The 22,756-nt window shown below is 55.7% G+C and overlaps 1 protein-coding gene across 2 annotated transcripts in view; it reads left to right on the top strand.

Moving 5' to 3' along the window:
* The first annotated feature begins 2,936 nt into the window (after window positions 1-2,936).
* LOC311515725 (uncharacterized protein) overlaps window positions 2,937-22,756 on the top strand; it is a 47,730-nt gene continuing 27,910 nt past the window's right edge. The window contains exon 1 of one of the 2 annotated variants that reach the window (XM_084618983.1): window positions 2,937-3,277. In XM_084618983.1, the coding sequence (XP_084475109.1) occupies window positions 3,202-3,277 (76 nt within the window). In that variant the 5' untranslated portion in view covers window positions 2,937-3,201. Of the gene's footprint in view, window positions 3,278-18,556; window positions 18,641-22,756 lie in introns of those variants that run through there. The other variant, XM_084618984.1, reaches the window with a different exon arrangement.

The raw sequence follows: 22,756 nt of genomic DNA on the forward strand, positions 1-22,756 counted from the left end.
CCAAAGGACACCTCAGTGGGCCCGAGTCAGTGGAAAATACCGTAAACCATGCTGGGGAGCAGATCCGGGGAGAGTTTTTTCTCATGAAGAGCCTTTGGGTGTATCAGAGCAGGAGGTAGCTGGGGATCAGAGCGCTGGGTTAAAGTCAGCCACCAAATACCGGGTTGTGACATGTACAAGTTGGTACCAAAACAAAGTCTCCTGTAAGCAGTGTGAGGGCTCCACCATCGCGCCCTTTACAGCGAAGGGACGGCTTTGGGCGAGTTCTTGGCCATTCGCGTTTCCTGCTCAAGGAAGCTGGACGCAGCAGAGCCTGGAGCCCAAGTGAGCTTCCAGACGCATTTCCGACCACACCTGAACTGCTCCTGTGAGATGGGTTCAGACTGGTGTAAACTGGGGTAGCACCATTGCAGTCAATAATACTACATTGATTGACACCAGCAGAGGATCTGGCCCTGTTGACTGTTTCCTTGTGATTGCGATAATAACGTTGTCTGGACTGTTTGCTGTCAGCTCCAGTGCGTTTTGTCTGTGGCTTTTAGTTTTATATCCGATGTCTCCAAACTGTGGGGCGCGCCCTCCTAAGGGGGCATGGAGGAACATTTGCGGGGGCGCAATGGGGCCTGGGCCAGTCCCCACAGGGGCAGGAAGGGAGTGCCACCCAGCCCCACTCCGCTCTCAGCTCTGCTCTGGCCCCACCCCCAGCCCTGGCGCCGGCTCCTGGCCCTGCCCCCAGCTGCGGCCCCAGTTTTGGCCCCCTTTCCCCTGTCCGCGTAACCCCCTCCCCCCGGGAGCCATGGCCCCACTCCTGGCCCTGGCTCCAGGGAGGCAGGGGAGGCAAGAACAGGGGTAAGGGGTGGGGTGTGATCCTGAAAAGTTTGGGGACCACTCATAGAATCATAGAATCATAGAATATCAGGGTTGGAAGGGACCCCAGAAGGTCATCTAGTCCAACCCCCTGCTCAAAGCAGGACCAATTCCCAGTTAAATCATCCCAGCCAGGGCTTTGTCAAGCCTGACCTTAAAAACCTCTAAGGAAGGAGATTCTACCACCTCCCTAGGTAACGCATTCCAGTGTTTCACCACCCTCTTAGTGAAAAAGTTTTTCCTAATATCCAATCTAAACCTCCCCCACTGCAACTTGAGACCATTACTCCTCGTTCTGTCATCTGCTACCATTGAGAACAGTCTAGAGCCATCCTCTTTGGAACCCCCTTTCAGGTAGTTGAAAGCAGCTATCAAATCCCCCCTCATTCTTCTCTTCTGCAGGCTAAACAATCCCAGCTCCCTCAGCCTCTCCTCATAAGTCATGTGTTCCAGTCCCCTAATCATTTTTGTTGCCCTTCGCTGGACTCTCTCCAATTTATCCACATCCTTCTTGTAGTGTGGGGCCCAAAACTGGACACAGTACTCCAGATGAGGCCTCACCAATGTCGAATAGAGGGGAACGATCACGTCCCTCGATCTGCTCGCTATGCCCCTACTTATACATCCCAAAATGCCATTGGCCTTCTTGGCAACAAGGGCACACTGCTGACTCATATCCAGCTTCTCGTCCACTGTCACCCCTAGGTCCTTTTCTGCAGAACTGCTGCCTAGCCATTCGGTCCCTAGTCTGTAGCTGTGCATTGGGTTCTTCCGTCCTAAGTGCAGGACCCTGCACTTATCCTTATTGAACCTCATCAGATTGATTTGATATGAATGTCGCTGTGAGTGGATTGAAGACGGGTCTACCAGAGAGTTTAGCCTCAGCACAGTGTGGGTCATAGGCTCATCGACTTTACGGGCAGAAGGGCCCATCTTGAGCATCTAGCTGAGTTACTCCAATGCGGAGACAGACTCCTCTGGTCATGAACAAACTACTGGGCAATACTGTGTAACCAAGGGCTTTGACTAGGTCCCCACTTCTTCTCTGTGGGCCAGATCTGAAATCTGTGGGTCGCTTCCCACTGCCTTCCCCTGGAGTTCACCTGCTCCTGGCCCTTACAGTGCCCCTCCTCTGCCAAGTTCACCCATGTGTACTTAGCACTCCCCAGGCATTGATTTGGCCTCACAGCCACTGTGTTAAATAAGCTGGTGTTATTATTCCCATCACATGGATGGGGAAACTGAGGCATGGTGGTCCCCAACTTCCCCAGTGTCGCATAGTGCAATACCCAGGGTCAGAACGTGGGTGTTGGTGATGCCCAGGCCTGTACACAGCCAACGCCCCTCCCCACAACATTAGCTAACCCTGGAGCCAGGCAGGGATTCCCACTCCATTCCCCGCAGTATATAGAGGGGTCAGCAATGGGAGGAGTTTCACAGAGGATGGGACCCCGGCAGGATGATTGGCCCCAGGGAGGGCCTCTCTGCTGCTACCACCGGCCTGGCGTTTGTAATGGCCAGGCCCCCTTGGAGTGCCCCAGGGAATAGGGCTACTGCTCCAGGCCTTGCTGGAGGAACCTCCCGCACTTGGTCCGCCATTGCCCTTCTCCTGGAGTGGGCCTAGGCCCGTGGCCCTGTGACTGCGTGCGTGTGTCTGAGCGTGTCCCCAGCGGTGTGACGGGGTCGCCAGCGCGGGCCCACGCAGGTGTGAGCCTCGGGGCTGGCGCGTCACCTTTCCACGGCTCCTTGCCGCACAGCCCTCTCGCCTCCGCCAGGCCACGTGCCCAGACCTAGGGCAGCCACCGGGCCCCAGCCGGCCACCGAGCCCTCCTGCGCTCCGAGGAGGGGGCAGCATCAGGGAGCTGCTGTGGCCCCGGCTGATGCAATTACCCTGGAGGGAGGCCGCGGCTCTGCACGGTGCAGCCAGCGCGCTCAGTCGCTTTCTCCTCCGTCTCTCCCTCCTTCCCCCCGCCCGGCTCTGCAGTGCCTGGCACACACCCTGCCTCTCTACAGAGAGGAGAGGGGAAGAGAGAGAAAAAATCCTGCTGACATCATCCAGCATGACAGGGCTCTTCGAGCAGCAGCAGCCCCGTCCCCCCCCTCTCGCGCTGCACTAATGCACTGGCTCTCGAGGACCGCTACAGCGCAGCCTCCAGCCACATCTTGGGGCTGGGGGGGGAGGAGGGGGGCAGGTCACAGAGCCCATTCTGGGCTGCCGAGCGACCGACGCACTGTCCTCGCTGACTAGCCGTGGGATTCCTGCCTGGCCCGGAGAGCGAGAGCGCTGGCTGCAGCCGGAGACGCGCACGGGGCCTTCCCTCTGGATGACAGATCATGCCTGGAGAATCCGCCAAGGCTGAAGGGGCTCTGCTGCAGACGGACCCCGGCGGCCTGCGCCCGGCAGAGGCAGGTGAGTGCGGAGGGAAGCCTGGGCATCTCTCCTGGTGCCGGGAGTTGGCGAAGTGAACGCGCGCCCCATTGGGGAACAGCCAAGAGGTCTGGGGGCCGGGGGGTCCCTGACCTGGGTGTGGAAGCAGCTCCCCACCCTTAATACCCGGAGCAGACAGAATGGCCAAGAGAAAAGGGGGGTGGGAGGGAGGGAGGATGGTTTGGGTGTAGAAAGGGCAGAGGAGAAGGGGCTGGGTGGAGGGGGGAAGATGATGTGGGGCTGTAACCCAGCAGTGAGGAGCTGGGAGAAGGCAGTGAGCAAACTGGAGAGTGGCAGAGGAGAGAACCTACCTAGCAGGATGATAACAGAGGGGCTTGTGTTTGTCTTGGGGGAGATCAGAGGGGCTTTAATGTGGCGGGGACCTGGGGCCTTAACACCGACATTAGCAGCCAGCTTGGGGATGGGGGGCCAGCAGAGTTTGTGTTCTGGGGGTCTCTGCTGAGCCCAGTTATGAGGCAGGGGAGGTGGCTGTCATACACGTCCTTTCTGGGGACACGGGTGACAATATGGGCCCAGCCCCTTCCCCGTCTGCTGGGGGAGCTCACCAGGGACCCAAAGCACCCTGTGAACTTAGAGCAGAACACACTGCTCAGCTGTTTGACGTGATGCTCCCCCCTCTCGACCCAAGCACGGCCGAGCTGTCGGCTGCACTGACCTTCCTGCTGGGCTGAGAACATGGGGGCAGATGTCTCACAGGGCAGCCCTCCGCACCCATGCTCCCTCCTTAGATCTCCAGGCCCTCGGTATGCCTATCCTCATTGTGCAAAGAGGGAAACTGAGGCACAGGGAGATGGCAAAGTCTGGTCGGCGACAGGGCTGGGTCTCGTCTGACTCCCAGGCCAGCACCTGCCCACTACACTCCCCTGCCTCCCCAGCACAGTGTAGGCCTGAGGTCAGTATTTGAAGGGAACATGGGGTGGGGCTGGAGGGCTTTTCCATATCCTGCAGGGGAGGGGGGGGAATTCAGCCTCCGTCAGATGCTTCCCAGGAGCCAGTGTCCGGCCCTTGGACTACACCAAAGGAATATGCCAGACCCCCGGGTTCCCTCTTGCCCTTCCCACCCATTCCCATCTTGTTCACTAGCGCCCAGGCCCAGCTTCCTGCTGCGTCCAAGCATTCATGACAGCCGCTGAATGGGGTCAGTCAGTGGGTTTTCCTGTCTGAGCCCTTCTCAGTCCAGTGAGCCTGAAAGTCATTCCCAGCCCCGCTGACTCAGCTGGTATTTCCAGGGCACCTTCCACCCACTGATCTCAGAACCCTGTAGTGGACCCAGGCACCCAGCTCCATCCTGGGTGCTCAGTCAAGATCACTAGCCCCATTTTATAGATGGGAAAACTGAGGCACCAGGCAGTGCAGTGACATGCCCACAGTCAGTGAAAAGGGACAGGACAAGAACCCAGGAGCTCTGGCTTAGTCTGAGGCCAGGGCTTGAACCGCTAGACCACGCTCCCTCGTGACAGGGCAGTTGTGGCCCTGGGACAAGCTGTGCACTGTGATCCCTCCCTACGCCTTTCCCTGCCCTGATCCCGGTGCTAACAGTACCCGCCCCATCATGGACCTGCAGCCACTGAGCTCTCACTCACGCAAAGCACACAGGTCACCGCTGCCAGGCCTGGCCCACATCCTAGAGCAGCAAGGGGCCAGAAGCGGGTGGGGAGGGGATGGTCCGGGGCTGCGTGACAGAGCTGAGGACAGGGGAGAGGTGCTACAAAACTGTGCCAGGGGCCTCCTGAAGCCACAGCCCCATGCAGAGCTGACACAAGGGGATTCCCTTCCCAGACACGTTGCCTCTTGTCAGAGGCTCGGATAAGAGTCTCCAGCAGCGCCTGCTCCTCAGCTCTCTCTGGTCTCCTTGGAAAGGCCAGCGGCACCGGATCTCTCTCCTGCCCTGTATGTGGGCCTGGGGGGGCGTTTCCTCACCCCCCTCCAACGTCCTCGCTGAGCAGGGCTGAGCAGGGGCAGCCCCGGATGCCTGAGCAGTGCAGTTGTACCTGGACCTGGCAGCTCCCTCCCCTTCCTCCGGGGACCCAACACCATGATGTGTTTGCTCTGGGCCTTGCCCTGAATGGCGCACACACACACGTATGTCCCAGCCGTGTCTGGGCTGCCAGGACAACTCATCCAGTGACAGGGAGGTCGGGACCCACCAGATCGGCCTGTCCAGTACCGTAAGGGCTACATACCCGCTGTACGTGAGGGGGGATTTTTCCCCATTAGCAGGCAGGCAAAGGTCAAACCACTGGGCATAGCTTTGTATGTTTCCGTGTGGAGCTGTGCTCACCGCTCCCTGATGGGATGGCTCAGGGGAGTGTCATCTACTGGCCTCTGGCCTGAGGCTACGTATTGTGTGTTTGGTGTGTACAGCACTGTGTGGAACACAAAGGGCCATATGATCCCTGCCCCGAGGAGCTCCAGGTACGTCTCCTGCTGTGTAGGGAGTGTGTACAGATGTGCATGTATCTGTGTGTGCCTGTTTCTCTGCCCTTGTGGTGGGTGTGTACACAGATCTCTGTGTGTGTGTGTGTGTGTGTTTGTCTCTGGTTGTGTGGTCGGTGTGTATAGATCTGTGTGCATGTATTTCTCTGCCCTTGTGGTGGGTGTGTATAGAAGTGTGTGTGTGTGTATGGTGGGTGTGTACACCTCTGTGTGTGTGTGGTGTGTGTGTGTCTCTCTGCCTGTCTGATGGGTATGTATAGATCTCTGTGTGTGTGTGTTTGTCTCTGCCTGTCTGATGCGTATGTGTGTGTTTGTCTCTGCCGGTGTGGTAGGTGTGCACAGATCTGTGTGTGTGTGTGTGTGTGTTCTTGCCAGGGAGGAGTGTGTGTGTGTGTGCATCGGCAGGGGATGGTTTGGAGGCACCTGTGTGTTTATTTCAGTTGTCTGGGTTATCTGGGTATCTGACACAGCATTTAAAATGTCTACAAACCCACCACTGAAAAAAGCCTGACAGCCCAATTATTGCCAGGGTGGGCACGGGGCGGGAGAGAGAGATGGAGGAAACCCGCTCCTGGCGAGAAAGGCAAGCAGCCGTCTTGCAACAAAAGCAGCTAAGAGAAGAGAACATTAAAAAGCCAGGGGCTCTGGACTGAGAAGCCCCATCTCCCATCCTCTGGGACAGCAGCTTCTACGTCCCCTCACACCTGCCATAGTGGAACATAAGGCAGAGAGGGCCCGTCAGGTGGACCAGAGGACTTCAGGCTTTAAATCCCCACTAGGCCTTGAAGTAAGCTAGCTTAGAACTGAGGCAGTGTCCTTTTCCTCTCCTGGAAACCGTTCCCCAGTGTACTGTGGGGGCAGCCTGGCTCTGTGTATTGGTCACAGACAGGGCCTGCAAGGGTTTAAGCCCTGAGCCAAAACCCAATGAAATCAACAGAAAGGCTGGCTTAGACTTCAGTGGGCTTTGGATCAGGCCCTTAGTGAGTTCATCAGTAACGTGTGTCGATGAATGTGTGCAAGAGCGTTGTTCAGCACTGAAGGGGTTAATTTGAAATACATCCTGAAAAGGACTCTGGAGATTTTAGGCCCCACTTGTCCTGCTCTAAATGATTCTAACCAGAGGTATGTGAGGGGGGTTCGCTGGATTTGATACATCTAGTTGAAGGGGACGTTGTCAGGTTTGCCTAGGCTCACAGTGTAGATCTGGGGACAGTTTCCGAGCTGGAGAAAGATCCTGATTTGTAACAAAGTGATAAAGGGAAGAGCTATAATAACATAACAAACCTCCTCTTAACTGGGACAAGGCACCAGAGCCTGGATGTGAAACTGACAAGAAACAAACATGAAACTGACTAGCCTAGTTTCATTGTCCCAGCTGGGAGAAATTCCTTTTTGCTTCAACAATCTCATGTTATTTGCAACATAGATAAGGAAATGGGCTTTTAACTATGTGGAGCCCAATGCTGCAACCTTTTCTCACCAGATTAATACCCACGCAAATACCGCCCTGGCCTCAGCAGGGCCACGCACATAAGGATTACTTGCAAGAGAAAGGGTTTGCAGGGCCCGGAGTTTTAACCTGACAGTGCCTCTTTAAAAGAGAAAAAACAAACCTGCCACTTTTTCTGCTGAAAAACAATCATCATTTTAAACAACCAGCAACATAATAGCTTGTATTTTTTGTGGATCCTAAAAAAAAAAAAAAAAGTGTTTTCTTTGCTGGATTTGCAACAAAAGCAACTAACTAAAATCACAAGCCCCATCCCAGAGCAGTGCTGACTCCAACATCAGGCGATATGGCTGGTGCTGCATAGACAAAGAGGGGCCATTGCATAGAGTCACAGATTTTAAGGCCAGCGGGGCTGATTCTGATAATCTAGCCTGATTTTCTGTATCCCACAGGCCACAGACCTTCACCGTGTCACTCCTGCATCGAGCCCAATCCCTTGGGGTTGAATTAGAGCGTGTCTTTTAAAGATACCCACTCTTGATTTAAAGACCCCATCCCCAAACCTTAATGCATGCCAAGATGCCATTGAAGGGGGAAATGTTGTTAAACCCCAACAGCTGTGTTCTATGTTAAATGATCTCAAACCAGGAGTGATCTTTGTCCCATCCCCTTTCCAGCCTCATAGGTAAAAAACCCCGAGTTTGCCCAAGAATAAAGCATAACCCACTGGCCTGAGTGTGCCAGAGCCACACAGAATGTGAGGCTGTTTTATCTCTCAGCCGGAGAGCTCAGTTCTTTAGCAAGCAACCCATGGTCCCTAGCTTTGCAGCAGGATCCCATTTCAACCCTCAGTGGTGGCCTGCCTCTAAAATCAGCATGGTTAAGGTTGTCGATAAGTTGGACAAAAATCCACGGAAGAATTTGCAAAACAAATGGCCTCTAAAATCTTCTGTGATATTGTTGGTTGTTTTCCCCTTGGCGGAGGATGCTCGAAGGTCCTGGGGCACTCAAAATAGATACACGTATCGCTCTTCATTCCCACATATTGCATATACAATAGGCTGCAATCGTTTCACTCCCCACTGAGATGCAGCCACCTCTAAGGTGGAGGACACCATTCCAACAGGTCGTGGGAGACTAGAGAGGGAGCTAACCGGCCAGGGAATTACTTCCTTTGCTCAGGCAGCAGCCGCTCACCTGTTCAGCCTTGACAAGCCCAGCTTCCAGGCCCTCTGATGGCTGAAGTAGGATCCACAATATTTATAGAAGGACGTCAAATCCCTGTTGTGTTGTGACAGGCCTTGAGGGCTTGGCAATGACCAAGCATAGCATGGGGATCGTGGTTGTAAGGTCTCAGCTGAAAGATCTAGTAACCATTCCATGGCTGGAGAAGAGTTTATGGCCGTGATCAGGAGCAGAACTCAGGACCTTCTGCTCCAGACCCACAGGCATAGGCACCGACTCCGTGAGTGCTCTGGGGCTCCAGAAAAAAAGTAGTGGGAGCTCAGCACCCACCAGCCACAGCTGTTGGGTGGGGCTGCAGGTGAGCTCGCGGGAGGGCTGCCTGCTCACTGGCCCGCGAGTGAGCCTGCCTCTCCAGCTAGGAGAGAGGGCACTGGTACGCTGACACCCAGCGGGAACACCCACCTCTCTCTCGGCCAGAGGGGCGAAGGCGCGAGTGCGTCCTCCCAGGATTTGCGTCTCCTGCGCGCTCTCCTGGGAGGGAGTCGCTTTCCGCCCGGCCTTGCGCTGGGCGAATCCTCATTTACGCCCCAGATGGTGCTAGGGATGGCACAAAGCAGGCCTCTGGATCGGAGCCCCCCTTGGGGGAATTCAGAGCTGGCCCCCAATTTGTAGCGCAGGCCCGTTGCTCCTGGCTGCCAGCGGCAGGGAGAGGATCCCGAGCAGGCCCGGCGGTGCCTATGCAGCAGGGGAACGGCTGGGCGGGAGCAAGGAGAGAGTGCTCCAGTTCTGCCCAGAGCTAGGCGCATTCATTAGTCAGGGGCTGCTTTCCACCGCAGATGGCAAGGGCAGGGGAAGTGCTGAGGGGAGGGGCAATTTGGTGGGGGGGGAATCTCCTCCGCCTTCCCCAAAAGCTTACTGTGGGATTCTTGTCCCCTAGCCCGGGAGCCAGGCATTGGAAATATCGCCTCGGCGTCTTCCAAAGAGCTCAGATCAGTAACGAACCTACCTGGGCTTCCCACCCGCTCGGCCAATGCAGCGGTGTCTGACTGGCAGCCCCCCGGCTAGTCCACAGCTGGGTTTCACCGCGTCTTCCCCGGCGAGCAGCCAGGAGATGGGAAAAGGCTGAAGGAGCAGCTCTTCTTCTGTTCCGCTCCAGACTTTTCGCTTTGCAACTGGGGGCAGCTTGAAGGGGGCCCGGGCTCTGCTGAGCCTTGGCCTCTTTTCGAGATACCCTCCCTTTTTCCCTAACATCCCCGGGGGGTGAATTCAGGGTGGGTGGAGATGCCTGGCTGCCTGGCCTGGAGCTCTCATTAGCCCCAGAGACAGCAGCCAGGCTCGCTTCCCCCACACGCTGCCCCTGCTCAAGGGGTCTCAATCCAGGGGCTCGTCTCCAGGGAGAGTGGGGTTCAGTCTCCATGGCCCAGCCAGTCCGTGGCCTCTCTGCCAGCAAAGGGGCCGGTTTGGGGGTATCACAAGGGCTCAGTCAAATAGGGAGGTTTTTCTAAAGCAGCTCACAATGTAAAGCCAGGTTGAGGCCTTTCCCTGGCATGGTTTTGCCCTTATTAAAAATGGCCTCCATTTCCCACTGTTCTCAACAGGACTGAAGCCACATATTGCCCTCAGCCAAGATGGCCACCATTCTTTCCTCTCCCCCTCCCCCCATGTAAAGATGGCTGCCATCTCCTGTTGTCCTCAGTGGGCAGAAAGCCAAGCTGCCCTCAGTGGAGATGGCCACTGCCCATGGCCTTGTGTGGGAAGCAGGAGGCAGTGAGGGGCCACAGCAATGTGGAGGTGCAGGAACTGAGTGAGGGAAATGGGGGCACTGAAGAAAGACAACTGAGGGGCAGGGGAGTGCGGCGAGGAGACGGGAGACAGAGAGGGCACCGGGGAATGTGGGGCGCAGGATGGAGGCTGGGGAGAGGGGCCATGGAGTGTGGGAGGAGATCACCAGATCTATGCCCCGGCACAGGAAAGTGGCGAGCAGCCCAGAGGAGAGAGATGGGCAGTCCCTTTAACGAGGAGCCAGCCCAGAGCCCAGCTGGGTCTGCCATCGCTGCACTGATTCTGCAGGGCGCCGTCTGGGATGGGCCTGGTTGTTCCCCCCAGCAACTCGAGTGAAGGGAACCCAAACCCGGCAGGAGCTGGGTGGGGAGCACAGGCAGGAGCCGCACCTCCCGAGCATGCCGCCCTGGTTCCCTGGAAACCTCTCCCGGCCCAGCAGAGGGGCTGAGCCAGTTGTGGATGGGCCCAGAGTCTAGGACCAGGGCACGCTCCCCTCCTACCAGCCAGGCTTCGGCTATGCAAGCTGATAAGTGCAGTGGGCAGCCGTACGCCCCACTCACTCCGCGAGGAGCTCTGTCCTCCCCTGTGGGTGGCTGGTTCGCAGATAGAGGATGGGCCTTGGAGCTCAGGCACCAGCGGCTCACTCGTCAAGATCCAGAGGCCCCAGCTTCGAGCCCCAGTGACCCCGCTGGGGACACAGCCTTTGGTGAGGTCAGTAGAGTTCCAAGCAGCGTTAACTCCTGCATTGGGCTGGAGGACAGGGGTGGCAAGCCCCCCACAGCAGCCCCTCTGCCAGGTTACCCCAGTGTCTGCAGGGTTCATGCCCCCTCAAAAGCTGAGCGCACTGGTGAACCTGACGGGGCTCCCCACACCCTCCATCCCTGCTGCTGGCCCTTGGTTCCTAAAGTCAAGGCAACTGGTCCCACAGAGCCCTCGCACCCTAGGGGAAGGGAGCAAGAAGATGTCATGCTGGTACCCCAGATTATAGTTGCACAGGGGGCCTCAGGGATGGTGAATGGGAGTAAGGCCAGGCTCCTCCAGCTTTTACACCACTGAAGGCTGCAGAGTTGCACCAGAGGGGGATTTGACCCGCAGACCGACTCATGAGATAAGCAGCTGCAGGCAGGCTAGGGTGTGATCCCTCTAACAAAGCAGGCTGATGGGTCCAAAGGCAAGCTAGCTGTGTGGTTATGACACCAGGCTGGGACACAGGCAACTGGGGGTCACATCCAGGCTGCCCTTCCCAGGGGTGCTGGAACAGGGGGGCCATGGCCCCATTACTTTTAAAAGTGGGAGGGCTAGGCCCTCACGCTGTTTACTGGCTGTAAGGGCGAGCCACAGCAGGAGGGGGCGGAGAGGAGCAAGTGGAGGGCGGGGTCTTAGGGGAGAGAGGTGGCATGGGAATGGGGTCTTGGGGGGAAGCGGCATGGGGGGCAGTGCCTCAGGGGGAGGGGCAGCGCAGGGGGGCGAGACCATGGTTTGGGCACCTGTGGCCCCCCACTTTTAGGGTTCTGCCACTGCTCCTGGCCCTGTCTCTCCCCATCTTCCCAGGGGCCATGTCAGCAGTGGAAAGGAATGGCCTTGCTGATGGGGTGAGCATAGGGCGACCCAGTGGCCGGCTAGCTTGGGGCAGGGAGTCCTGCTGGGTTAGCAGGGCTCAGAGCTAGCCGCCCACTGAGCTAGTTGGGTGCAAAGGAGCCTGGCTGCGCTGCTTGCTCACAGCAGCATAAGCTAGTTCTCCTCTCCATCTGCTTTTGCTTTAGAGGCCTGGAGCAGCATAAGAAGTTGGGTGGGAAAGTTTCTCCATATAACTCTGCTGATGCCCTTCAGTTCTGACCCGCAGCCCCCTCTGCTTTCCAGGCTTGGCCCCTTGCACCGCCACTCACCTCACTGCTGAGCCTCACCTTGCACCAGTGTGTCTCCACCCAGCCAGCTGCCCTGCACGGTGGCTGGGAGACATGCAGAGCTAATCAATTTGGGCTGTAGGCTTGGCGGGCCAGGGCATGTCTCTCGCTGTGTATTTGTGCCCAGCGCCATGGGGGCCTTGGCCTTGGGTGCACGCGGAGGTTGCCATGTAACAGACATAACAGTACAAGCTAACGCACCCCATCAGCCCTAACATCTCTCCTTCCCCTGGCCCTCATCCTGCAGCCCCAGCCCGGCTGCGTGTCCTCAGCCCCCCCATCCCCGTGGGCCAGCTGACATGGGGCCCCGGAGGCTAATCAGCTGCCTTGGCCCATCCAGCCTTTTCCCGACGCCCACCTCGAGACAGGAACGACAGAGGCAGTCAGGGGTGAACCTTCGCAGTCCATAGCCAGGCTCAGGTGTCCTCCGGCCTGGCAGCTCCCCATGGCAACTGACCTAGCAGGGCCCATATGGCTTCGCAGCTTGTCTTGTGGGGAGGGGCACTGTAACCTAATCCTTTTAGCAGCCTCTTTTCCTCTGGAGCAGAGCAGAAGAGGGTATTTTACTGGCCAGCGAAACACAAGGTCCAGGCAGAACAGAGGGGGTTTGCGCTCCCTGACTGAGGTGTGGGCAGAAAGCGACATCCCCGAGTCCCCACATGGCTGAGGAACAACCCCCCAAGCCATGGGGAAGCGAACCCAGCAGCCTGCCCTCGATAATAATAATTAGCAGGTAACGTCTCCCAAGCGCTTTGGGAACATTAGCTAATTAATCCTCCCGCCCTGCCTGCTTTGGATTATCCACCTCCTCCCTGAATGGATGGGGGAGACCGCGGTCCTGAGAGCAGGTGAGCGTCTGGCTACGGAGGGGGCTAATTTACTGGCTCCTTCCTTGGGGAGAAAGCGAACTGCTGGCCTGGTGGATTCCCAAGGACACAGAGCCATGGTTACGAGTGCAAGGGGAGGGCACCACTGGGCATTGCTCTGCTGCAGCCATTGCTCTGAGCACACTCCTGCAATGTGCACGGCGCTGTACGCCTTACAAACGCATCCCAGCCTCTCCCTGCTCTGTGCTGGGCAGCTCTTCGAGTGGCTGCTCCATGCTAGATCACACTAATGCCACTACGGGGAAAACCCTGACAGCCAGGCCAGATTTAGCTGAGACCTAATTGCTTAAATTGACGGCAGCTGGTCCCCAGGGCAGGATGCTGCCTTGAGTGGCTCATAGAACTGGGCCCAGCAGCAGAGCATGGGTTAGCTCAGCCCTAGAGATGGTCTTCTCTCAGGCGGGGTGGTGGATTAGCTGGCTCATTGCTTGTTTTAGACCTGGTGCAGTGAGTAATGCACTGGACTACGACATGAACTCTAGCCTTAGTACTGCCAGTCACTTCCCCGTTCTCTGCCTCAGTTTCCCCATCTGTCGAATGGGGAGCATGACACCTTTGTAAAGCGCTTTGAGAACTGGCAATACAAATAAACAGGGTGGCGCAAGCTGGGATTACGGATATTCCTGGGCCGCTGCACCAGCCCCATCTTTGTTTCGGCTGACCCGTTTGTTCCCGGTTCTCTAGCTAGTTGTGGGAAGAGAAAAGCAGGATCAACTTGGTTCTACATTCTGGGGCCCCATGGGATTGTGGCAAGCCCACCTGCCTAGCCCAGCCAGTTTGGGTTCTCCAGAGGGGCCCCCTCATGTCATAACCCTGCCCCCCCCCAAGCCATCCATGGCTTTAGGGCCTGAAGATAACCCCCTGTTCTGTGCCTCTGACCCCAGGGTTTCCTAGATTCCAAGGCCAGAAAGGACCATTGTGATCATGTGGTCTGACCCCGTGCACAGCCCAGGCCACAGAACTGGCCCCAAATAACTCCTAGAGCAGAGCTAGGATCTGCTGCCCTGATTGTCTCACCCCCAGCAGCTGGGAGAGCCCCCATCTCTGAACAGGCCCCCATTTTCCGGCACCATTTTCCCTGCTTCGCCCAGAAATAGGCTCGGGATCTTCAGGCCCCACTGCCCGGCTCCAGGCCGGCCATATCTGGCCTAGCTCTGCTCCTGCTTATTCCTCGGTTCCTGGGCAAGGTATAGAGTGTCTGAGTGGGCAGCCATGGCTGGGCAGACAGGATCCCAGCAGCAAGTGCAGCAGCTCTGGCATAGACCTGCACAGCTGGGATCCTGTGACAGGCTCCAGGCTGCTTGGTTAACGGCAAAGTCAAGGTGACTGCCCTGCCCCAGGAGGCCAGAGGGAGGCCAGGGAAGCCCTTGGTTCGGCCCTGTAGTATCAGGAGAGGAGGTGGGGTTTGGCTGGCCACTCCCCGGCCTTGGGAAATGAGCATGTGGCTGGGAGCTAGCAATCCCCAAGGACTAGTCCCACTGCTGTCACTTAATACCTTGAATTGCTAGAGCACAACAGCATTTAATTCTGACCCCCGACGAAGGGCAGCAGCGCAGTGACTGGGGCTGTGACAGGATCTAGCTACACTGGGGTCAGGTGTGATTCAGGGAGGTGATGTTACCATTCACTGATGGAGCCTGTGCACAGCCCCAGGCAGGAGATTGGCAGGGCCCCTCTTGTGTGTGAGAGGAAGCAGGGTTTTGTGGTTACAGAAAAGGACGAGGAATCCAGAGCTTTGGAATCTATTCCTGACTCTGCCACTGACTCACTAGGTGACCTTGAGCAACTCACTACCCCTCTCTGCCTCAGTTTCCCCATCTGCAAAATGGGGATAATGATACTGGCCGACCTCACCGGCGTTCGAGAGGCTGAGCTAACTAACGTGCGTCACCTGCTCCGGTTCTCTGGCGACAGTTGCTATGGTGAGACCTGTGAATGGAAGGTGTTCTAGAAATACAAAGCCAAGGCCTGGCCATCCCCGCTGCCACCTTCCTAGTATTTATTCCTGGGCTGGAAAGATTGCAGCCATTGTAACCCTTCCCCTTCCCCAGCAGCCAGGCTTGCTAGTGCTGAAAACCTCTTAAGCCCCCCCATACCCCATAGCTCAGGCTGCATACACGCTGCTGTGGAAACCAGAGGCCAGGTGGTTTGAAATGTTGCATCACCAGGCGCAATGCCATAGCAACAGATTCTAAGAAACCCTTAGCAGCCCAGGTACGTACCAGTGCTGCGGCTGACAGTTAGCCGACATGCTTGTCAAAGGCACATCTCTCCGTCTCGTGGAGGATGCCAGGGGTACGAGGTCAGAGTTAAGTTGATTTGGGTACCTTACCCTGCATTCACAGATGTTCTTTTTTAAATTGTGAACCTCACTTTGAATAGGCCAGTTTTCAGCTTGTGTTTCTTTAAACTACATTCATATTTTCCCTGTAAGTCCCTGCACTATATTGACTGCCTTCACCCCAGCCCCTGTGTTTTGCCTAGCAATGTATATGACATAAAGTGCTGTATACACCTGATCCAAAGCGAACCCTGGGCTACAGCCCCAGCAGATATTTCAGCGATAGGAACGGTACAAAAAAATCTAGGTAGAACAGAACTGGAGTTTGCTTTTTGAAATGTGCCATGCTCCCAAGACCCATTACGGGGTGACCTTGGACAGGTCATGTCCCCTCCCTGTGCCTCGGTTTCCCCATCTGTATAATGGGGATAATGATACTGCCTTCCTTTGTAAAGCACTTTGAGATCTACAGATGAAAAGCGCTATAGAAGGGCTGGGTATTATTTTTTCTGCCAACATCTTTCAGCACAAGGGAACTCCATCGAAATTATGCTCAAGAGTCACTTCAGTCCCCACTGCAGGGCAGCCACCTCTGAGGAGAAAGGCAGTAGCTGAATGACAACACGCAGCCACGTCCTATGACAATTTCGGTCAGAATAATTGAGTCAATAAAAACCACAGGGGAATTTTGGGAGGCAGAATGTAGTTACCCAAGTTGGAACAGAGAAAATAACTTGGCAGGATGCCCTTTAACTAGTTCCCTCTGTAAAATCTGTGGCATTGGTATGGGAAATCTGAACGGCAGATGAAAACCTGACCCTTGCGACTGTTAAGGTTGACATGAACACATCAGCCCAAATACTGGCTAGAAAGACATGACGGAGCTCTGAATGCACAAAGCTAATCAGGATAAAGGCAGGTGAGGGGTGTCTCCGTAGGTTTTCCAATAAGTACAGAGCCAGGTCATTGGCTAAGATGGTACAGCTTCATTCTTCTCCCACCTGCATCAGATAACCCAGAGTTTAAGTAAAGCCTTGAGCTGGGGCCAATCTTGCCAGGACAAAGGGAGGTTAGGACTGGGCCCAGCTGTAGGTTAAAATCCTCAGCCAACCAGGTGGATGATGCTGGTTGGAAAGGGGCTGTTTCTCCTGTTTGCCTAGTTTGAGGCCAGGCGTATAGATTCACCGATCCCTTAGCTCAGCCTATTGCACTGACAAGCAGCTTGGGGAGGTGGGCAGAACTTAGCTGGAAGCTCATGCGGCAATGGGCCAAATTGCAGCCCAAGGTAAGCAGGGGCAGGCTCCGGGCTAAACCCGTCGGCATGAGCTGCGACTCTTTTGCAAACCCACCCCATCACAGATGGGTGCAAAGGGAGGTCCCTTTGCTGCTCACACCCATTTTTTGTCTCACCTCCACCACCGCTGACTTCGGCTCATAGACGGAGCTACAGCAGGGTTGAATCTGAGCCATAATCACAGCGCTGGCTGCATTTACTAGTGCATGGCTCCGAAAACCTGAGCAGGCTGTTTATAGCAGGCACCCCCGTGGACACCCCCTGGGCCTCAGGGAGCATTGCTGAGCGAACAAGACAGATTCACCACAGCGACCCAGGGAAACCTACCTGTCAGAGCTGGTTCCAGAGCTGTCCATTCTCTCTGGTTTGGAGGGGACACCCGTACCCCCTCTCCCAAGTGCTCTGGGCAACGCCCACCTCTTAAAGAGCCAGGCTTGGCAATGGGGCAGCCCAAAGTCTTCCTTGCCAGGTTAGGTCTCTGGCTGTTCCCATGGATCTGCACTCACCCCGCAGCTCCGCTTCCCAGGTGTGACAGGGGTTTGTGCCCAACACACCTCTTCCCAGGATGCAATGCAAGAGTCACCACATTCCAAGCCCCAAGCCACGGGGATGGGATGTTCAGCAGCATGCACTGTAATACTCTATGGAAGTGACCCATGTGACTTAGCTTTTCTATGGCGCCTTTCATCCAAGGATCTCAGAGCGCTTTATCAATTAAACAGGCCCCAGAAATAAGGCTTAATTCAGCCGCACAGGGATAGCTAGCTATGTAGGTAGAGCCTCACCATTAATTGGTTTTATATAGGGAAAGATTAGTCCAGTCATCACTGAAATGCAGCCACCTCTGGGGTGGAACAGGCAGCTGTCTAACAGCCCACATGATGTAATGGTGAAATGGGGAGCGGGGACTTCACAAGGGAGAATGGAATTACCTACATTAAGTTTAGGCAAGACACTGAAGCAATGCTTACAAGGAGTCTCATGGGATTTTCAATGCCACAGGTGGTCAGAACCTTATTTCAAGACCCCTCCCCAAAAAACCCACCAGGTTAGCCATGGCACCACCCTGCGCTGGGCTGGGCTGGGGGCTCAGTGCAGTGCAGCCTCAGAGAGAGAGAGTAGCAACAAAGCCATTCTCAGGTGTTGCTGCTGGTGGCCCATCCACCACCTCCCCCAGCCCAAGCTTGCTGAGTGTTGGAACAGGGCCAGGCTCCAGCAACCCCACCCTCACACCGCTCAGACTGCCTGGGGAGGCCGAGCTAGAGGAGCCCCATTGCCCTCTGCAGGGGTCTGGAGCCTGGCTCTCCTTCCTCAGAGCATGTCTCTGGAACCACCTCTGACCAAAAGGCATGTGCTGGGGGAGCCATGCATGAAGGAAATACAGCAAGGATTCAACTCCTGGGGAAAAGGGCAATTGCCTGCTCCCACTTATCTGTTCCCCTCAGTAACTCAACATCCTCACTCCCTTCTACGCCTGTGCCGGTGCCCAGTTCCCCCAAGCAAGGTGACTCTCACCAAACCAGCTAGCCACCTCCCTCCATTGCACTGTGCCCCCGCAGCCCCCCTCTTCTTCCCCTTAATAATAACCCAATAAGCTGTGGTTACATCCCACAACACTAGAACTAGCCTAGCAAGAGGGAGAAAGGCAGCATAGCCAGGCCTGAAAGGACCTAAAAGCAGCAGGAAGGGATAAAAAAAATTTCCCTCTTAAAGCTACCAACACGGTTTATATAAGGCAGGATTTTTAAACCATGCCCCCTGCCTCCCAGAAGTCATTGCAGCCCTCAGGCTCCACCCCTTCTCCTACCTGATAAAAGCTGGTGTCCTGGCTGGCCCTGGAGGTTTCTAGGGGATGATTGACTCCTCTTAGTGGCTATTGATTTAGAGAGATAAAGGGGATCCACAGCCCAATTCTGTGCTGAGGCTACTGTGGGGCCCTACCCTTCCTGTTAGAGGGAGGGGGACTTCACTGCTTTAGCCCAGCTCTGGCTGGAGGGGGCTCTTTTCTTCCAGACTGGTGAAGGCAAAGGCTCTCTGAGTTTCCAAGGGTACTGGGCTTGGTTCCCCAATGTCTTCAGGAGTGAATCAGCTGCAGCCAGTCACAGGTAATCCCAAAGCACTGGGGTGAGGTGGGTGCTGGGAGTTAACTGGTTTTAGTTAATGGGCTATGCTGTGCAGTCTTGCCTTTCTCCCCTATGGGGCTGGGTGGGGGTCGGCTGGGCAGATGCCACAATTTGTGGCTGTTGAATGGGCTCTGGAATGAGTGGCTGGTCCCAGTTCTTGCTCAGTGGAAGTGTGTTGCTCACTGTTTCTCTAGTGGTCTTGGGGGTCGGCCTTGCCCTGTAGGAAGTTGGCAGCGGGCCCTGCATTGGAGGGGTTGGGGTGGGGGATGCCTACCTAGTGGTCTCTGCTGCTGGCTGTTGAGCCCAGCCCTGAACTGGGGCCAGAGGCTTCCAATGCTCTTTTCCCAGCCCTGTCCTTGCTGCAGGTGCTAATGGGGTGATGCCCTGGTGCTGCTACCCCTGGGGCTGTGCTGGGAGCTGGAGAGTCTCTGCACCTGTGACAATCCAGCTGTACTCCGCTGGAGCTAGGGGTGTTGCTCGGAGTGACTGGCAGCTCCTCAGCCAGCGGGGTGGGGAATTCAGGGTAAGGATCAGCTGTCGCTGCAAGAGCCCCTGAGCCTGTCGGAAGGGCCCTCCATCTGCCCTGTGGTGTCTGGGAACCAAGGTGTCTCCGCAGCCCCAATGGCTGCCAGTGCTCCAGTACGTAGGCTGCCTGCCTATCAGGAGTTCACACCTGCAGCTCCCACTGCCCCGTCCAAGGCATGATCCTTGTTGGTGACCTTCCTGTGGTGATGCCGCAAGCAGAGGATTAGACTCCCTTGCTTTCCGGAGGGCATCCCTGGTTCTCTAAGCTCCTTCTCTGAGCCATGTCCGTTTCCCGCTTTGCCTGTCCTAGGTGGCCCAGCTGCTTCGGAGCCCTGGGCGGGGGGGGTCTGTATGGGGCGATGCTCGATGGCCGACTCCTGCATGTCCCGGCGCTGTGCACTGCATGTGTAACCCACACCTCCTGGGTGTGGTGCTCTGTCCCATCTACTGGCACCACTTAGCTAAGGCTGTAGCAGACTCATTAGTCGCTAACAACCAGCTGGCTTCTAGCTCACGCACTCGAGGCTCACGCACTCAGCTCCAGAGGTCCCAGGTTCGATCCCGACCACCAGAGTCTGACGCTGATACACATGCTGCTCTGTTGTTGGTCAGGAGCTGGCTGGCCCGTGCTCGCTGCAGCCTGTCTGGGCAGGAAGCTGAGGTGCTGGAGAGTGGCACAAACAGCCCAAGGAGACCTCAGAAGTGGGGCTCCCTTAATAAACCTCCCAGGCTGGCTGTGACTTGGCCTGGCAGCCTCCAGGCTGGAGCTCTGAGCTGCTATGTGGGAGGAAACTCCTCCCCACAGCCCTTGCCATCCAGGGGGTGTGAAGCTAGGCCAGGGCTACTGGGAGCAGCATAGCACCATCTCAGCCCTGCCTGTCCCTGGCCTTCCTACCCCCCTATATACCTCAAAGCACTGTAGGTGCACTGTAGTATCCTGGGGCCGTCCTGCTGCGAGGGTAGAGACTCTGGAGTGAAGCAGGGATTGGTCTGGCACTGGGGTGGGAACCCTCCATGCAGGCTCTGCAGGGAGTGAGGCTAATGACTCGGTAGGTCGCCTTCTCTTTCTGGGTCAAGTCAGAGCCGCTGTGTGAGCCTGCGGTGATGACTGCCACGAGTCTCTGACAGCTCATGGTACTTAACACAATGGGGTTTGTCCCCAGTATCTTGGGCAGACACTGCAATAATTGTCCAGCTAGATTTGTCTGGGGCTTCAGCTGAGTAAGGCACCTGTCACCACCTCTCCACAGGCTGAAGGGCTGCTAGTGCGGGGTGATTGCTGTGATGTGGCTGCATGGGGGTGGTAGTTCTATCTGTGTAACTCTGAAGTGCTTTTGGGATTTTTCCTTCTAAAATTTTAAACTGGAAGGGACCTTGAGGGGTCTAATGCAGCCCCCTGTGCTGAGGCAGGACCAAGTAAACCTAGACCATGCCTGACAAGTTAGTCTGACCTGTTCTTAAAAACCTCCAGTGACGGGGATTTCACAACCTCCCTTGGAAGCCTGTTCCAGGGTTTACCCTGAGAGTTAAATTTTTCCTGATATCTGACCTAAATCTCCCTTGTCTGCATGTCCACTAGAAGTAAATCGTAGGACTGGAAGGGACCTTGAGAGGTCATCTAGTCCCCTGCACTCATGGCAGGACTAGGGATTATATAGACATGGAGAACAATAGATCACTGTCCTTTATGACAGTCCTTAATATATTTGAAGACTGTTATCTGGTCCCCCTGCTCCGTCATCTTTTCACAAGACCAAACATGCCCATTTGTTTTAACCTTTCCTCATAGAAAGCTTAGAAAACCTGACCTTTCGTTTTGTTGCTCTCTTCTGGAGTCTCTCCAATTTGTGCCTCTCTCTCTGGTGTGGACACCCTACACCAGCTGAGGACTTGCCAGTGCAGAGTAGCATGGGACAACTACCTCCTGAGTCTTGCCTGTGACACTCCTGTTAACACACTGTGATGCAGTTGCAAAAAGATCAATATTGACTCATTCAATTTGTGATCCACTGTATCCCCAGATTCTTTTTAAGCAGTACTACTGCCTAGCCCAGTATTCCCCATTGGTTAGTTGGGCCGCTGATTGTTCCTTCAGCGGTGAAGTGTTCTCGGGGTGCACACCGCTCTCTAAACATGCAGCGATCTAATGCATCTTGGAGTTTTACAGACAGGCGAGATGCCATGGCCCCTGCCCTGGCAGGCTTACAACTGAAGTTAGTGTCAAAAGAGACTAGACATTTACACTGAGATGGACCACTCAGGGGAGAGGTTACGACCTTCTACTTTGGGGCATAAAACGGCTACTAATGGATGGGGATTAGGAAAACTACTGTGGAATACACAGTAGTCTCATATGCTGTTTCTTGTGCCTTTTGGAGCACCTGGTACTGACTCCTGTCAGAGATGAGATACTGGACTAGAGGGGCCATTAGTCCAATACAAAGTGGTGATTCCTGTGTTCTGCTATCTAAATAGACACAAGACGGTGCTGAATGGGACAAGCATCAGCATTGCAAACTGTCCTAAAAGCTGTCTCTCTGAGTTAGTATCAGCTCATCCAGTCTGCTAGGATGCTGAAAAGACTAAGATCTTACTCATGACCCGTTAGTTGCCGGGGAAAGGATATATGTGAATATCCACTTGTTGCAGCGAGAACTTTGCAATGACATGCAGGCGTTTAGCCCGGTGTCTCCCTGATTGCTTGGGCTGGATGCGGAGCTGCTCTACACTAACCTGCAGATGCTATGTATTGACCTGGGGATGGTACTGCTGGAATATGCCCCTTTAGGAATAAGGGGTTGTTATGAGAACCAAACCGGAAGGAGAACAATGGCTCGGGATCCCCCACACCTCAAACACTGGAGTTGTGAGGAGACGGTGCTGGATGGGCAAAGACCTGGCAACTCCCAATCAAAAAGACCACAGCAGCTTAACGCAGGCGGTCCAGGAACTCAGACTGACACCCCCTCCCCAACCCCCCGTTCCAGGTATCTGCATGTGGGGGAAGGTCGGAAGAGGCTAGACCTGCCTCTGCTACCATCAGGCCTAGGAAGCCTAGGGTTACTCTAAACACAAGTTTCTCAAGCTTACAATCCACTTTCTCATATGCTTTGTTCTTCCTGTGGGAAGAGCCAGTCTGGTTTCAGAAGGCCAGCTGGTGGTTGTGGCTGGTCAGGCTCCCACAGGAGAACTGCTGGCGCCTGAACGCAGGTGAGCCCCCTGGGCGACTGATCGATACAGAGGGGGCTGGAGGCCTGGTCCACGTGGTAGAATTGCAGACCGTCACCCCAGGAGAGGGACTGGTGCAAGGCCTAGCCCCCGTGGGCATGCTCGAAGCCCAGGAAGGGATGTGTGCACAGACTGGGTTTCTCGCTCCTGCTATACGCTCTTGGCTGCGTTGCTGTGGCCGAATCACAGCTGTGGGGCTCTGGGGAGATGCCAGCCAAGCAATAAACAGGCAGCAGGTCATGCAGTTTAGCTGCAGAAGTGACTCAAGTGAAAGAAACCAACCTGGCTTCTCAAAGGTACCCAAGTAAATCTGTTCTCCCGCCCCCAGGAGGCTGAAGCCAGTGA

Source organism: Lepidochelys olivacea, assembly GCF_965140295.1.
Source record: "Lepidochelys olivacea isolate rLepOli2 genome assembly, chromosome: 2".
NCBI classification, from domain to species: Eukaryota; Metazoa; Chordata; order Testudines; family Cheloniidae; genus Lepidochelys; species Lepidochelys olivacea.